We start from the raw sequence: 17,223 nt of genomic DNA on the forward strand, positions 1-17,223 counted from the left end.
TAAATAAATGATTAGCGGTAATAAAAGCCGAGGGAGGTCAACAGTGATCACTGACTGTTTTAGGAGCTTTTTGAGATTAAATAGAAGAAAATACAAAACATTAAACATGTTAACAACACAAAAGCCATATTAAACGCAGACTACTTTAGGCCCGGAAGTAGGACTCGTCACGTCATCACTGAACTAGTACCTTGTACTTGGATAGTACTAGTACCTTGGAATATCACAGGCAAATGGCAACCATGAAGAGGCCGCTTGGCAAGCTGCAACCACCAAACACCTGCAGAGAGTAAGGCGACTTCTGAGGAGTCAGCCAAATGGGGTGGACAAGATCCAGGGCAAAATCTACACCCTGCTGTTCGTCAGATACCCTTGCTGGGACAAGAAGTTGGCCAAAGGAAGCAATAAAGCCACTGACCTTATCATGCATAGAGGGTTTCAAAGCAATAAACAGCCAAGTTTATAAGGGTGCAGGCTGACTGAGATTAACTGAAACAACAACAAAGCAGTTTGGTCAATATTAAGATATTTTATTCCCATACCATTTATACTTCAGGATTAAGCCAAATACAAAAAAATAAAAATACAAAATAATTTGTTCCTCCTGTCCGTGTTGTGCACATAGCAGCAGGGCATCTGTTCCTTTATCTTTCACAGAGATGATTCATTCAAATACATCTTTCATGTCAGTTTTAAGATTTCATATTAATATCATATTTTATCAACAGACATGAGGCTAAATATTGCGTTTCAAGTCAGTATAAATAACTCAGAAAGGCATTAGATTACTACGGAAGGAAGAAAAGGTACAAATGTGGGTCCCACACATAAGGCAGAACTGGTTCAACATCACCACCATCTCAGCTGCACCTGAGAATACTGCTGATGCTCTGGTGGCAATTCAGGGTCCCTTTTATCACACAGCTTAATGGAAAAATTCAATGACTCGGGTGTATTTGTAACTGTGTGTCAGAAGTGAATGTGATGAACAAGTGAGGAAAAAAGGGGAAGGAAACACTCCAGATTTACCTCAACAAATCCAGAGGTAGATTGACCCACAGTGTAGGGGGAAGTGGAAACTTACATGACACTGTAACAGTCAGTTTACATTTCCCCAGTACAACTTCAACTTCTTCATTGGTTCATATGTTAGAAGTAAACCTGATCAACCACAACAGGATCAGTGCTAAGGTCACATGATGCTACATAAAACACCTTTAAACAGGCTTTAGTAGGTCAGCTGTTTCCTGGGTTAGCTTTCCACATATTTAATACGTTTTTACTCATACTCAAACTGATTCATTCAGTTTGAACAGAGAGCACACCGACACACACATTACAGTTTTTAGTCAGACATACAGCTCAGTAATCTCACTGCTCCATTCAAACACTCTTCACAGCCTCCATTTGTGATGTTCTTGTGCTTTTAGTTGTTCAGTAGTAATTTTGCCAGAGACTGGAGGACCTCCCTCTTCTCATACAGATACATCTGGGTCTCCCACAGCATGTCCACCAGGGCTGCGTCGCTCACCTCATCCAGCATCACCTCCTGAGATAGTTGGGGACTCAATCTGCACACAATGCAACGGACACAGTGATTAATAAACAAAATAATGATAACTAACTGTGCAGAGAGACATGCTAAAGATAGTAAAGAAAGACTAAATGCAAAAAAAGGGATAAATAAAAACAACAGGAAAAATCACCATTGCTGCTGAAGAGCTTTTGGAGCTACGTTCATGCTTCTTTTCCACTGTAGGCTTGCTTACAAGACAATGCTGAACCACATGGTACAACAGAAAAAGAGTGTGTGTGCTAAACTGATCGACTGCAGTGTAAACCTGTTATTTGGTACTTTATGAGTTTCTAACAGAAGTGAAACTACAGCATTTGGTCTCAGGTTCTCACGTGAGTACAGTGAAGAAGACGAGATGCAACATAACCTCATGACCTTGTGACACTTTACGGTCCTTTTTATCACACAATTTAACGGAAACACTGACATCAAAATTTATATGTATGAACTGATATCATATTTATAAACACAAACATCTACCTATTTAATGATGCACACGGTTCTCTGTAGGGACCAGTTCTATTTATATTCTACATGCTCCTCTTAGGCAGGCATATTATACATACTTCTATTGCTATTTAAATGATGTGCACCTTTATCTATCCATGAAGCTAAAAGACACAGCAGTTAGTTCCACAGTGCCTCTTTTACCTCCTCTTCCTCCTCCTCCCCCTCAACAGCAAAAAGCCGCCCCTCTCCCTGAGCCTGGAGATTTCTTCCTGTTAAAAGGGAGTTTTTTCTTCCCACTGTCAGCAGTGGTTGTTCATAGGGAGTCATAAGATTGTTGTGGTTTATTATCTATTACTGTAAAGTAATTTACCTTATAATATAAAGTGCCTTGATGTGGCTTGTGATTTGATGCTATATAAATAAAACTTAATTAAAACCAAACTGAATTGAAATGTCATAACTACATCCATGAAAGTAATTTATAATGTGACAAAACTGCAGTCATGTCATATATAGGTTGGTGATAAATGTCCTACTTCTAGATAACTGACATGCGGCAGATTTGATCACTGTGACAGTTCACATGAAATGTACGTGTGAATCAGTTTATACAACTGTCTGCATTTAATCAATAGTTATTATTAATCTCTGGCTCTCTTCCACAGCATGTCTTTGTTCGGTCTCATCCACTCAGCCCCTATGTGAGTTTGATTTTAGTGCAGGTTTCTTCCTGCTTGCTCATAGAGGGGTCATATGATTGCTGGACTTTCCTCTATTTTCTGTATTATTGTAGGGTCTTTACCTTACAATATAAAGTCAAATCACAACTGTTGTTGTGATTTGTCAACATTTGAATAAAACTGAATGAAATTGAAGTAAACACTCAGTCTTACAGGAACTCCTTTTAAACCCCTGCAGATGAAGCGTCTGGGAATAAGAAACAACTACAAGCATTCTAAGATAAACGGATGAGAGCAAGTTGGTACAAATACAGAGAGGCTGAGAAAAGAGGATGCATTAAAAAAGAAGCAAAACTAACACGTGTGTCGTTTCTGACCTGTGGTAAATGGTGTCGATCATTTCACACCACGCTCTGGCCCTGTCCACTGCACAGCCATCAGAGTCTGTACACTGTGCAGTGAGAGAGACGTATTTATAATGAGCAAGAAAAACATGCTTTAACAAATGTTTTTGTTATTAGAACACCAATACATGCACAAATGTCAAATGGAATAAACACAAATAACAGATTAAATAAAAATAAGTAATCAGGGCACATTACAGCAATGGCCAGAGTTAACCACTCACAGACATAAACTGAAAAATGATGCACTCACACAGTCCACCAGCATTTTGCCCAGCTCTTTTGCTCCTACAAAGGACTTGGCCAGCTCCAGTGGGTTGGAGGGTCGGAACACATCCACAGAGCTCACCACCACCTGAGGAGGTTTACCTGGAGACACACAGGAGCACGCGTACAAAATGATAAAGGGGAGGGAGACTTCAAATAGAGACACTGAACTCCAGCTAGTTATTCACAATGTGATAGGTATGCATTCCTGTGTAGCTCTGATACAACTGATATATACACCCACTGGCCACTTAATTAAGTACACCTGTTCAACTGCATGTTAACACAAATATCTAAATCAGTCAAACACATGGCAGCGATTCAGTGCATTTAGACATGATCAAGATGAACTGCTGAAAATCAAACTGAGCATCAGAATGAGGAACAAACTTTATTTGAGCGACACAGATGTTGGTGCCAGACAGGCTGCTCTGAGCATTTCAGAAGCTGTTGATCTGCTGGGATTTTCCCACAAAACCGTCTCTAAGGTTTACAAGAGAATGGTCAACTTAGTATCAACTAAGGTAATTAAGAGCATTTCTAAACATAAAACATGTCAAACGCATGGGCTAAAGCAGCAGAAGACCACACCAGGTGTCCTTCTATCAGTTAAGAACAGCAAACTGAGGCTACAAGTCACCAAAAATTGACAACAGAAGATTAGAAAAACAGTACCTGGTCTGATAAGTTTCAAATTCTGCAGCAACATTTAGAGTGTTGGGTCAAAATGTGGCATAAAAAACACAAACGTCTGCACTGCTACTGGTCGTGCAATGGTTTCAAGGACACTTTCCCGGCACTCTTGGGCCCCTTAGTGCTAAATGACATCATTTAAACACCACAGTTACCCGACTATTGTTGCTGAGCGTGTCTATATTGTATGTCTATGTGGTCCTTTATCACCCCACTGTACCAATCTTTTGAAGGCTGTATCCAGCAAGATAATGTGCCATGTCTGGTTCCTTGAACATGACATCATTTATGTGCATCCAACCAATCTGCAGCAACTCTGTGATATCATGTCAATATGGACCCAAATCTCTGAGGAATCCTTTCATCACCTTGTTGAATTTGTGCCACACAGAATTAGGGCAGGTCTAAAAGCAAAACAGAGTCCAACCCAGTACTAGCGATATGTACCTAATAAAGTGGCCAGTGTGTGTGTATATATCAGTTTACTTTGCATTTAATGAATATTAAAGACACAGAAGAAGAGATATGACTCACATAATTTAACATTTTGACACACAATTACTTGGCTCACCTGTTCCAAGAGAGACCACTATACCCAGCTTCTTTAAGTCCTTCTCACGGCCCTAAGAGACACACGTGCAGAGAAGAAGTCACGAACAAATCCATGTGGCTTAACGTCCATTAAGTGCATAAAGGAAGGAAAGTGAATAGAGCTCCGGTTGCCTACCTCTGCTTTTAAGGCCTTATTGTACTGATGGACTTCTGTCATGGCATCTAGTGTCGGGTTATTGGCCAGCAGCCCTCCATCCAGAAAGCGCCCCATTGGTCGGAAGTAGGTGGGAGCAGCGCCGCTGGAGCGAGCAGCTCGCCATACAAGTTGTTCTGATATGAACACAAGGATATAAGTAAGAAAGTCATGCATAGTAAATGCAATTACACTGTTCTGAGTTCATAATTATCACTTCCTGTCTGTCTTTTTCACGACTTTCCAGGACTTGGTCCTGTACGCATACACACACCTTCATCTGTCACCTTCCTTATCTTTCTGGGTGGCTCTTCTGTGTATCCTACTATCAACACACCTTCATCCTCCCAGCCTGTAACAACAACACGGCTGGGACTCACACACAACACAGGACACGACTCCTTCATGAACAGCACACACAGTCTCAGTTTCAGTGTTGTGTTCAAACACAGGCTTAGTTTTCAGCTTTTCTTGCCTCAGTGAAGTGAAAGTAGATAACCCTCACATTAAAATATGAGCTCTGAAAATTCCTTTGGTGCCATCCAGTGGTATGTTCAGAGCACTTCATTATCCCATTTAATACATTTGACATTTGAGGGCTGGTGCTGTAGCTGACAAACACAGGTGATATCTGACGTGCCTTGTGGGATGGTGAGAGGCTTGAATGTGGCAGTGGTGGTGTATGGGGCCTCTCTGGAGACGGATGGAGGGTCATAGTTCCTGAATATATGAAGCTCGCCTGGATGTCTGTCTGCCAGAACACTGGTCACCATTACCCTGTAAAGAAAGAAAGAAGTGAAAGGATGTTTGCCTGTTCTCCTTAAACACCTGAAAATTTGAACAGCAGCATTTCAACCAAATTACAAAAATATTTTTAAAACCAATCTGGCTTCAGATGTATTATTTTAGTGTTAAGAGAGCCATGCTACACATATCTAAGCAAGTCAGTACCTTTTCTTAATTCTCAGGAACTGAACCTCGGAAAAAAATTAGGTGACTCAATTTAACACATCAGGGTAAAACCAGCTCAAAGTTTTAAAAACTGACCAATCACAGCAAAAGAGTGGGATATTTAAAGCTTTTATATGACACTGTTCGCACCAGCAGAAACTGGGGCGACTAAATTCTTAGTCGAGTAAATAAGGAAAAATCTTTGGCTAATTGATTAGTATAAAACCTAAGAAACACTGAGGTCTGAACAATGACAGACTTAAAGGAAGATTAAGGCTGCATTAACAAATTTCTGGTGCTTAACTATAGCAATGGAAAAGCTGCAGCGCCATCTTGTGGCAGATGGCTGCATAACATTTAGAACGCAACAATTTGTCATTCTCTCTGTAAGCGTGACAGGTCGAAAAGTTATGAATGAATTATAATAAAACTTTGTAGGAGTGTAGAGTGGGTTCATGTTAATCACATTTGACCTCTGACCTCACCTTCAATGTAAAACTCAAGGTTAAAGTGATAATAATTCTATTTAGAGCTATTTATAACTGTTTATTACCGCCATTGTCAGTATTGACAACATATAGTTATGTAGGGAATGGTATATGGGGATTGTAAATATCATGTTACTGTCTCTGACTTCTTCTTCGAGGTCAGATAAATTCAAACTTTCATAAAATGTCAATTTTCTTAAAATGGTGTTTAAAATTCTGCTGCCTTCGTTTATATTGGCATTACTTAGGAAATGATTCTGTTATATGGGGATTCTAAATATCACACTATAGTTACCATTTAAATATCATGTCACATTTGACCTCTGACCTCACTTTTACGTATCACATCTGCCTTTGTTTCACACGATGATGAATGAGCTGCTAGTTGGTTAGAAATAAACTGCATTATAATATTATATAATAAGCTCAAGTTATTTCAGTTATTTACAAATCAATACCTATTATCTATTGCCTGCTTGTACACAATGTTTTAATAGAAGATACATTACTCTTTGCTTAAAAGTAAATGCTGCCCAGATGACGAGCAGCTTGGGCAGAGGTCTGCAATTCTTTTGAATTTTAGCTTTTTTTTGGCATTTTTCTGCCTATTATCACATTCAGATATCTACCTGGGGAACTTTATGTCAGTCATCTTGGTGTTTTCTCCAAACTCTGTTTTTAGGAAGTCCTCTAGCGGTGCTGATTCATAGGGTCTTGATCCTTTGAACACCTGCTCCTTCATCCTAAAGTACAGGCAGCGCAGGTACTCCATGGATTTACCTACACATAGAAGAAGTGTCATTGTTGTTCTGATGCTATGTGATGAAAACCCAGCACTGGAAAAGAGAACACAAACACACCGTGGATTATAGCCAGAGCCAGGATGCCTCCCGTGCTCGTGCCAGCTACCCAGTCGAAGAGCTCTCTGGTGGGTCTGCCCGCCTCCTTCTCCAGAGCGATCAGCATCTGGATCAGCACCAGGCCTTTAATACCGCCACCATCAAGACACAGCAGACTGTCCATCCTGTCGGATGGCCAAGACCAATATGATGAATTTTATCCAGCCAATCACTTGCATATCCAACTTTTTAGATCCTCTGGAACAGAGCAGAATCCTCGAAACAGAGTTTACTGAAAAGAGTCATGTGACCAGCAAAACCAAACATCACAACACAGAGAACAGCAAAATAAAACAAAGCAAAGTAAACCTGGAGAGAAAGGCCTTAAACGCATGCAGGTCAAAGCCCACAAATGGTAAAGAAATCAAGGAGGGCAGAGGCTTTCAATGCATACTGAACAATGGCATTACTACACTGTGAAACCTATTATTGTGCAGCACAGAACAGCAGAAGTGCTTTGACCCTGGATTCTTTCTAAAAGTGAGCTGTGGGTGTATCAGTTATACACTTTACAATAATATGAATTATTAATATTACATTTGTATTAAAGTGGTTTTAGAAACACTTTCATGGTGAGTTTATGGCCACAGTCACATTGTCAGTGTGCATGTGTATCTCAATCTGAACACAATATGATTATTTTATAAATGATGGTCCCACTTAGAGTTAAATAGACAGTATAGATAAAGCAGAGTATGATTTAGGATGAAGTATGAGGAATATCACATCCACCTGTTACCGTCACATCCACTTTGAAAAAAAGACACATAGTTACTGTGGTGTAGGTAAATATGTGTCATTGTTACAGCACAGTAACTATACAGAACTATGATAACTGTAGGTAAAGTCACAACGGCCATGTCTGTCTTATATATTCAGTGTTTGCCTACAACCTTCTGTGTGTGCTTTGATTATGGGTAAGTAGTAGCAATAAAGGCGCGTGATATGTTATACTCACTTTCTCGTTTCCATTTGGGGGCCGTCTATTTCAGATATGCCTCTGCTCATTGCACCCACTGCAGCCCCCACATACAAGATGTCCTCAAATCCTAAAAGCCAATCACAACAGCTGTTGGTACAGGAGCAAAACATGACATCACATTTGTACATAAACTAAACTAAACTAGGAAAAAACGGGGTCGGTTCGATCCCCGGGCTCTCTGTCCTGGTCGTTGTGTCCTTGGGCAAGACACTTTACCCTACCGCCTACTGGTGTTGGCCAGAGGGGCCGATGGCGCGATATGGCAGCCTCGCTTCTGTCAGTCTGCCCCAGGGCAGCTGTGGCTACAACCGTAGCTTGCCTCCACCAGTGTGTGAATGTGAGAGTGACTGAATAGTGGCATTGTAAAGTGCTTTGGGTGCCTTGAAAAGCGCTATATAAATCCAATCCATTATTATTATTATTTTAACTTAAATATGAAGGAACACTTGAATCCAGCTCTTACATTACGTTTACAGCGATTTAAGATTATCCTAAATTTGATCATTAAATATATAATACAGAAAGAATGATCTATAGCTAAGAAAAGTAAGGGTAAAAAATTGACTGACAACACAAACTCGAATATTTGAAGTGACAGAAAAATGGAAATGGAGAAGCATGAGGGAGGAGCAGGGGTGAGGGGGTGGTGGTGTTACCTATGCCTTGAGGCTTGACCTTCTTGGAGATGGGAGGAGGAGGAGGACTGCCGGGGGAGGGAGGGAGGCAACGCTGTACTCCTACACTACACAGCAAGTCCAGCAGTATCTTTCTATTAGGACCTTTCATGTTAACACACAAACACACACACAGAGCAGCAGCCAACAAGTTAGACGTGCACACACGCCACAAAGATGAGAGACGGAGAGAGATGAAAGGAAGAGAGAAAGCAAGAACATAAGCAAGCTGTTAGCAATTATCATGCATTTTCAAAATCAGTAAGTCAATACAAACTTAGTTTACTCCCATTTCTTCTTTGTGAATGGTTTCCTGCACTGTCTATGTATTTGAAAGCAAACATCCATTAGCTGGCTCAATTTAGCCGTAACATGCTCTGAGCTTTTCTAAGAAATCAAAGTGAAATTTTAAATCTTTGTCTTTGTCTCCAGCTTTCTGCCAAAAAAGAAAGTGATCAGAAAAATAACAGTAAACAGCTGCATATATCAACAGAAAGAAATTAGAAACTGTTTTTATTTCCTGTGGGATGACTAAGGCTACGTTCACACTGCAGGCAAAACCGCATCAAATCTGACTTTTTTGACCTTGTGCGACCCATATCCGATCATGGTATGACAGTGTGAACGGCACAAGTCCGATATTTTCAAATCCGATCTGGGTCACTTTCGTATGTGGTACTGAATCCGATACATATCCGATGTTTTAGAAAGCGACTGCTGTTTGAACGGTCATGTCGCATTAAATCCGTCTTTTACGTCACTGACACAAGACAGACAACAATTATCAGCTCCGGAGAAGACATCGCGAACACTTCCCGGCCATCCAGTGTAGATGTCAGTGAAACTGTTGGGAAGACAACGTTGGAGAAACGTGAACATTTTATTTGTACTGTATAATCTGCAGATTATCTGCAACTAGCCTTTGAAGCACCGCTCCTCTCTAAAACAGCAATAAGGATAATTATTAGGCCATATGTAAATAAAAAAATAACTTTATAACTTAAAGCAAAATTGGAAAACGTAAAGTCCGAAACAAGTCTTTATATTAAAGGCCATCAGTCAAACAATACTGTTTGGTCTAAACAGAGCGCGTTGTGTGTGACGTCTTCTTTTGCGCATGCGGGCCGCAAAAGAAACTAGAGCGCGTTTGCTGTCGCATTTTATTTGTAGTGTGAACAAGCAGACAAAAAAATCGGATTTGATCAAAAAATCGGAATTGAGCATTAAGACCTGCAGTGTGAACGTAGCCTTAGAGTTAGTGAGTTTATTTGTATGCTCTTTTCCATTTTCTGCTTCTGTGGACCAAAATCTAACCTAATCTAATCGGATATTTCACTAAAAGGCAGTAAGGCCAAGATGCTGCAATACTGCATACTGCAAAAAAAAAAAAAAAAAAAGCATGATCACAAAGTTTAACTGACTATAAGCAATAACTAATATTTTTTCATTGCTTCATAGTGATAAAGCAATATATCTGTAACAGGAAGTGTTATCATATCATATAATATTAATACATAATGGGATAAAGTGGCAGATTATAAAACCCTTAATTACAGCTCCAACACAACATGCAGACTAATATCATCCACAGTGGACACATGCTTTCAAATCAGACTACATGAGATCAAACAGGGTTGTTAGGTCAGGCACATTAACTCCTAATTTCACTGTTAACACCACCAGTCCAAGCTCAGACTTCTATGTTCTTTATATGTTTAAATGTTTCGCTTTAACCCCCCATCTCACTCTCTCTCTCTCATTACCTTTGCTGGTGCGTGCAGCGATGAGTCCAGGTGTCTCGCCCAAATCATTGTGAATCTCCACATCTGCACCAAACACTATTAGAGCTTTGATCAACTCTATGTGGTCCATCTGAGCAGTCACAACAAATGAGAAGAGGTTTTTTTTAAGGATATGGAACAAAGGATAAAACAAAAAAATACAACCTCAATTCCAAACAAATTGGGATGCTGGGTAAGAAGTAAATAAAAACAGAATTTCTGAGTTTCTCAGAGGTGAAGATGGCCAGAAGTTCCCTAATATGGAAAAAATGTGTTTATAGAGGAAATCACTGATTGGGCTCAAGAAGACTTCCAGAAGTTTTTGTTGAAACTATTACATCTGGAAAGGTTCCACGAATGCTGGAAGGTGCTAGCAGGTTTTAGAGCAACATACGCTTCCCTTCAACAAGGCAATACTAAACCACATACTGCAATTATTACAACAGCATGACTTTGTAGGAGAAGAGTCCGCTGAGCTGGCCTGCCTGCAGTCTGCAGGACTGTTGAGCAGCTAGAATCCTAAATCAGACAACAGTTAGACGTCCAGCAACTGGTCTCCTGAGTTTTACGTACTGCTGTCAAAACAAGAGGGGCTGCTACTCAGTGATGTCGCAACAGTTTTTAAGATGTGTTGCTGCCATTAAATTCAAAATAAGCAAATGTTTTTCTTAAGCTGGCACATTTTCACAGTTTAAACATTTAAAACATAAATTGTCTCACTGTTCTATTTTGAGTAAAATATGATTATCAGATTTGCGAATCATTACATTTTGTAGTTAGTTACATTTCACACAGCATTGAAGGTTTTTTGCAGTTGTATTTGAACAATCAGTACTTGTTGCAATAGCTTAGCTGGGTTTGTACCCCCATTGTGAAAAACCTCAGTTATGCAGCTCACATTAAAATAATACATATTTTTTAAAATGGAAACACTGTGGCAATTCAGACAGCATTTCTCTAACCATACATTTATGCAGTGCTTTATGCTATACGCACTATTAACCTCACATGGCCAATTTACAATCACCAACTAAGCTACAATGCACATCTTTGGTCTGTGGGAGGAAAGCACAGGGAGAATATGTAAGCTCCAGATACAAAGCACCAGCCTGCCAGGACATTTGAACCAGGAATCGTCTTGCTGTGAGGCAGCAGTGCTAACCATGTGCCCACAAACAAACATTTGATGTTGAATAAGAACTCATCAAAACAGACTGGAAAGAGATTTTGCAGTGTGAACACGCTGGCTGTAACACAGAGCATGACCTCAGTTTTCTTTATGAGTATTGCAATCTGATTTCAAAGGTGCTGCGTTCTACAACTCCCGTAATCTCACAATGTCTTGCAAAGTAACCTTTCTCTTTTCTCCTCATGAACATTTTGCAGATCGTATACACACCTTCATGGCTAAGTGCAGAGCTGTGTTTCCATCCTGGCCCCTCAGGTTGGCATTCGCTCCGTGGGTGAGCAACACCATAGCCGCCTCAAAGCGACCCTTCTTGGTCAAAATGTGCAGAGCGCTCTCTCCGGTCTTACTGAGGTAGTTCACTTCACAGCCACACTCTAACAGCATGCGACACATCTATCACCCAGACATGAAGACAGAAAGAAACATGAAGTCAAGTCTCTAGCTCCGTGTTAATCCCTCGCAGATGTGCTGATTTGAGAGACCAGAGGACGCACAGCCATCACTGGCAGGCGGCTAGATTTACTCAGGATTAAACTCAGTGTGAATTTCTCAGGATGTTTGCAAGAGTAATGCCAAAACTAAACAAACCATTATGAATTTTTACACAGCACACGGCGTAGTGTTTCTAACCTCAGCAGTTTTAGCCCAGTGGAGAGGCGTCCCTCCATACAAAGAGTCCTCTGCCTGGAGCTGGTTTGGATCTGCTTTGAGGATCTCCTCCACACAACTAACAGATGAACACGAAATTAAAACAAGAATATTAAATATGTACTACATTCTTTATTATAGTGTAGAGAAGTCACACATTACAGACAGACAGACAGACAACTTCTAGAGAACCGGTAAAAAAGGAGAACCAGAGAAGCTGTTCCCATTTTCAGTGTTCTTTAGTATCGTGCAGTAAAACACAGACGCACAATCGGCCAATTCTGCTCATCTATAGACACAAAAATAACTCATTGTTCCTCCCACTCACCCCTTCTCGCTGTATTTCATGGCGCTGTGGATGGGGTAACCTGTACCGCCAATGATGTCACACTTGGCCCCACCTCCTAACAGGGCCTTGACAGCCTCCACTCGGCCTGTACGGCAGGCCACATGGAGCGGCGTCTCTCCGTTCTTATTGAGTTCGTCCACACCAGAGCATAACCGCGAGCAAAGGACCTGGATGATGAGAGAAAGGTGAGAACGAAAACAGCAGGAAAAGTGGAGAGAGGGAGAAATCATTTTAATGTGCACTTTAGAGGGTCTGAGGTCTGACTCTACCATCTTGCTTTAGCTGAGGCTCACCTGGATGATTACCGTAGAATCCTGCTTGGCAGCGTAGTGGATCGGTGTCTCTCCGTTTTGGTCTTTGATGTCAGTGCGAGCTTGGCTTTCTTCCAAAAGCTCCTTCACACATGTGGCGTCAGCTCGCCCACATGCCAGATGCAGCGGCGTCTGGCCTGATGCGTCCCGAGCATTGATCTGACTGGAGATGCAAAGATTTTGAGCTGATGTTGTGGGAGCTCTGCACCATGAAGCACCGCAGAGGCTTTCTGTGTGCTTTAGTCAACAAACTTTCCTAAGCTTCTTTTTATTTCCTAAATTCTTCAGCTATATGTTTTCAAGTCATATCAGTAAAGCATGAGAGCTGGGGAGAGGGGGGGTTGTTGTTTTGTTTTTTAAGCAGACTTGTGTTATTATTGCTTTGGTCAAGGAAGGACTGCCTTTTCCTGTTTTTCCTCAGCAACTCATTTCACTTCGGATTTCCTTATTATGTTATTCTCGTATCCAGACCGTGTCCGTCCATTCTCTCTGCCGCTTATCCTTTTCAGGGTCGCGGGGGCGCTGGAGCCTATCCCAGCTGTCTTAGGGCAAGAGGCAGGGTACGCCCTGGACAGCTCGCCAGTCTGTCACAGGGCTAACACAGGCACACTGACAACCATTCGCACTCACATTCACACCTACTCTCCAGATCGTGTCTTTTAAGTTAAACTTCCCAGCAACGCTACTTGTAGAGGATGGTTTTCAGGCTGAATCAGAGACTTTTTTTGTGAAACTGTTAGAACTAAATATCCACTAATAGACTAACTGAATCAAGTAGCTTTCAATTTTACCTCAAAATTACTCAAAAGTCACATTTTTTATTAATAAGACAGAAACTTTTGCCAATAAGGGAGCAATTTAAAAAATGCACAAGAAAATGAGTGAAAAAATAAATGACTTGTATCTAATGAGCTATAAGCTTCGATAATACCATAAGTGCTTTGAGGCAACATTTCTATAAACCAATTAAATAATCAATACCATCTGTTGCACTGGATTCATTTAGCTGGCACAGACTTCCTGACTAATGAGTTACATCTCTCTTCATTCGGCATTATTCATCCACCCATCAATCAATACCATAAACACGAAGATGCAACTGTGAGACGTACTGCTGTCTGATATTTCACTCACTAAAAGGCCAATAAATACAAAATAATCACAGAAACCCAAAAAAGAATATCAATTTGGCTTATCTTACCTCTGCACATAGTTATGTTTGAGACACTCTCTCAGGCCTGTTTCAACAGCAATGTGGGCAGAGCTCCAGTCTGGGTGAGCACGGATGCAGTCCACGATTGGCTGTGTCGACTCACACTTCAGAAGAAGCGTTTCATAGAAAGGTCGAAGTTTGAGGGCGTACTGTGGGAACCAGTTCATGGCATCTTCCTCTGACACCACCTGAAACAGCCTGCAGGCAATGCAATGATTACAAGAAGAGGAAATGTGGATAGATTACCAAAAGTTCTGCTAATGTGGTACCAATGAACTAGTAGATAAAGAATAAATAATAATATTTCTCCTCTGCTAAGAAAAACAATTCAAAAAAGCTTCAAGCATTAGTGTTTAAGACGTTTATTCCTTTTATTTCTTTGCTGCTTTAGCTTCCAAAAGTTCCTTTTAATGTTTTTTTACATACTATACATAAATAATATTTTACTTTTGCTTTCAACATATCCACAATCAATCCTTTGCTTGTGTCTCAAACCATCTCAAACCTCACCTCTAGTTTCTCTCCAAACCACTCAACCTTAGCTGTCTCTCTGATACACTCATCTCTAATCCTGTCCCTCCTGGTTACTCCCAACAAGGATCTGGTTTGCGCTAGTAAACTAATAATATTTGACATGTCTGGTATCAGCTGAGGCCAATGCTAAGACCTTCTTTCTATCTTTCTTCAAACCTGCCTTTCAGATCTGTAGCCAAGCAGCAACATCCCGAGCTGAAAAGTTATGCCAGCGCAGATCTGCCAAACTCTGCAGCTCCCGGAGTGGCAATATGAGGCCAACTCCAAAAGCAGGTCAACTCCCTTATAAGCTCATGGACAACTTTAACAGCAGAAAGAAATAAACATGTTTACAGCTGGGTACATCAAATGCTTTGGTTTCTATGACTAATCCTTTTCACGACAACTGTTCAAGTTAAAGTGAAGACTTGTTAAGGGTTAAAGTTAGGGGTAAGGCTACCCTGATTGTCAATTGTGACAACACAGGAGATCTCCTGACCTCTGCTCATAGGAATAACAAACCTGGACCTCTCAGCTTGTTTGTGTTCTTTGATACTTTAGGGGCATTTGTAATGGAATTACCTGACAGGACCTATATGCTTTTTGTAGTGGTAACAGATTGTCCAGATAATCCCGACTGATACTCTCTGCTTTCATTTTTATGACTGAAGTTGTAACATTTTACTTGAAATGTTACTTAGCACTAAATAGCAAATATACATGTACTTTACAGATGCAACTTCCCAAGCAAGATTGCTAGTACTAGTTTATAATTTAGTACTCCCTCCTTGTGTCTACATAAGGTCAACTCTGGTGCACAAAAACCAACAACATGCCTCCCAAAATGCTAACAGTGAAGGCTGAAAACAGGGTTTTGCAAAAAAAATGGATGATGTCATAGTTACTAGCATATCACATGATTGCTACAAAGCTTTATAGCTGATAAAATAAAAGGCATAGCCTTAGCTGCCTGTTTGAGTAATGGTGATGTAGGCTAAACCAGTAAACCAGTAAGATGACACAGGATGAAATGAGCAACTATGCTAATAAAAGCAACTAAAGGTGCAAAAGAAATGTTTTTGCAGCTGACACTGAACTTTCACACCCATGTCAGAGTCACACAGAACAGTGTATCTACGTGATCAACACAGACCTCAAAGCCACATTCGGTGTCTCTGGGCAGAGAAGGAGACAGTCCCATGACTGACTGTACTTGTACAGAACTATGCGACCCTCCTCTTTTAATTTCACTTTCCCTCCTCCTCCATAGTCAGACAGCGGCACTTCTCGGACCCGGTAAGGGTTGGTGAAGAGGGTTGACACAGAGGAGACTGTGTCCAGCAGCCGCCCTAGGAACTGCATCGTTACCTGGGAAGACAAAGGGGAGGCTGAAACAAACTACAGCAGCCTGTAGTATTGCTGTCAACATTAATGAATGATTTATTCCACCCCAGGAGCGCATGTTACCACTGAACAGGAGCGACATGTGCAATATCTAAGAGATACATACATATAATACTTATTGTTTCTATTTTGTGGAAATACAAGTGAAGTAGCTTGCGGGTATAAATAAGCGCTATATTACAGTTATTATTAGGAACTGAGTGAAGGTTAGCCCACTCACCACTTCCTCTGACACTCCAACACCTGCTTTGTTGATATGAACACTGAGTATAAAAGAGGCTAGTTCTCGTTTGAATTATAAATAAGTGGCTCCATTTATGCTGCTCATTCACGAGTTTCAGCTTATCTACAATCAGCCAGACAAACTACCAAGGCTAAAAAGCCGCAGACGGCGAACACTGAGCGAAACACCCTAATCGTTCATGGGTTTTTTTAATCGCAAACTCATTTAGAGCACACAGAGTACAGTTAGTGGGCTACTTGTGAAGTGCGGCTAATCGCATTAAGCAGTAAAGACGCAGCCTGCTGCTGTCTGCTTACCTGCTAGCTGCTCTCTGTGCCGACTACCTGACTTCTGACACATACATCAACAACCGCCGCCCTGCAACCAACCCTGCAAAAGAATTTGATCGACGTGTGTTTAACCAATCACAGCTTAAGAACGTGAAGGAGCTTGGCAGAAAAGGCGGGGCAAAAATAAAGTCACACCAACAACGACACGACTTTTGACCGACCAATCAACGACATGTGAGGATTTCAACAGTATTATATAATTGACTTCAGGCACGTGAAGTAATTGTTTGCTTTAGAAATAAAAAAGCTAATTGTTTAAATTTAAATTGTGTTTCCACACAACTCTGGTCTGTCGAATTAATTCGATTAAAATACATTTCTTCCTATTTTTTTCCCCTTTTTCAATTTTTACCAGTCTTTATCCCTAAGTCCTTCTTTACAACCCTTGATTCTAGAATTTCCTCCTACGTTTGGAGGGTAAAAGACCTCAAGT

General features: G+C 40.8%; 1 protein-coding gene and 1 long non-coding RNA gene across 6 annotated transcripts; one reads left to right on the forward strand and one right to left on the reverse strand.

Annotated features, from left to right (window-relative positions):
* Positions 1-512: 512 nt before the first annotated feature.
* pla2g6 (phospholipase A2, group VI (cytosolic, calcium-independent)) lies at positions 513-16,887 on the reverse strand. 5 transcript variants are annotated; one of them, XM_026171789.2, is made up of 19 exons: positions 16,758-16,887; positions 15,967-16,181; positions 14,289-14,498; positions 13,070-13,250; positions 12,756-12,943; positions 12,410-12,506; positions 11,990-12,172; positions 10,573-10,681; positions 8,792-8,914; positions 8,112-8,202; positions 7,115-7,278; positions 6,884-7,034; positions 5,456-5,592; positions 5,090-5,167; positions 4,798-4,952; positions 4,642-4,693; positions 3,364-3,479; positions 3,084-3,157; positions 513-1,571 (listed from the first exon to the last, which is right to left on the reverse strand). In XM_026171789.2, the coding sequence occupies exons 2-19, from the start codon at positions 16,173-16,175 to the stop codon at positions 1,427-1,429; spliced, it is 2,463 nt and encodes an 820-aa protein (XP_026027574.2). In that variant the 5' UTR covers positions 16,176-16,181; positions 16,758-16,887; the 3' UTR covers positions 513-1,426. The 5 variants fall into 5 exon arrangements, with proteins under 5 accessions (XP_026027574.2, XP_080159304.1, XP_026027576.2 ...); XM_080303178.1 differs by lacking the exon at positions 16,758-16,887 and adding an exon at positions 16,438-16,457; XM_026171791.2 differs by lacking the exon at positions 8,792-8,914.
* LOC145429540 (uncharacterized) lies at positions 12,825-15,121 on the forward strand. Its single transcript, XR_013909783.1, has 2 exons — positions 12,825-12,961; positions 15,002-15,121. It is a non-coding gene; the product is annotated as an uncharacterized LOC145429540 (long non-coding RNA).
* Positions 16,888-17,223: the final 336 nt, after the last annotated feature.

The sequence above is a fragment of the Astatotilapia calliptera genome, chromosome 6 (assembly GCF_964374335.1).
Source record: "Astatotilapia calliptera chromosome 6, fAstCal68.1, whole genome shotgun sequence".
In the NCBI taxonomy this organism is placed as follows: Eukaryota; Metazoa; Chordata; class Actinopteri; order Cichliformes; family Cichlidae; genus Astatotilapia; species Astatotilapia calliptera.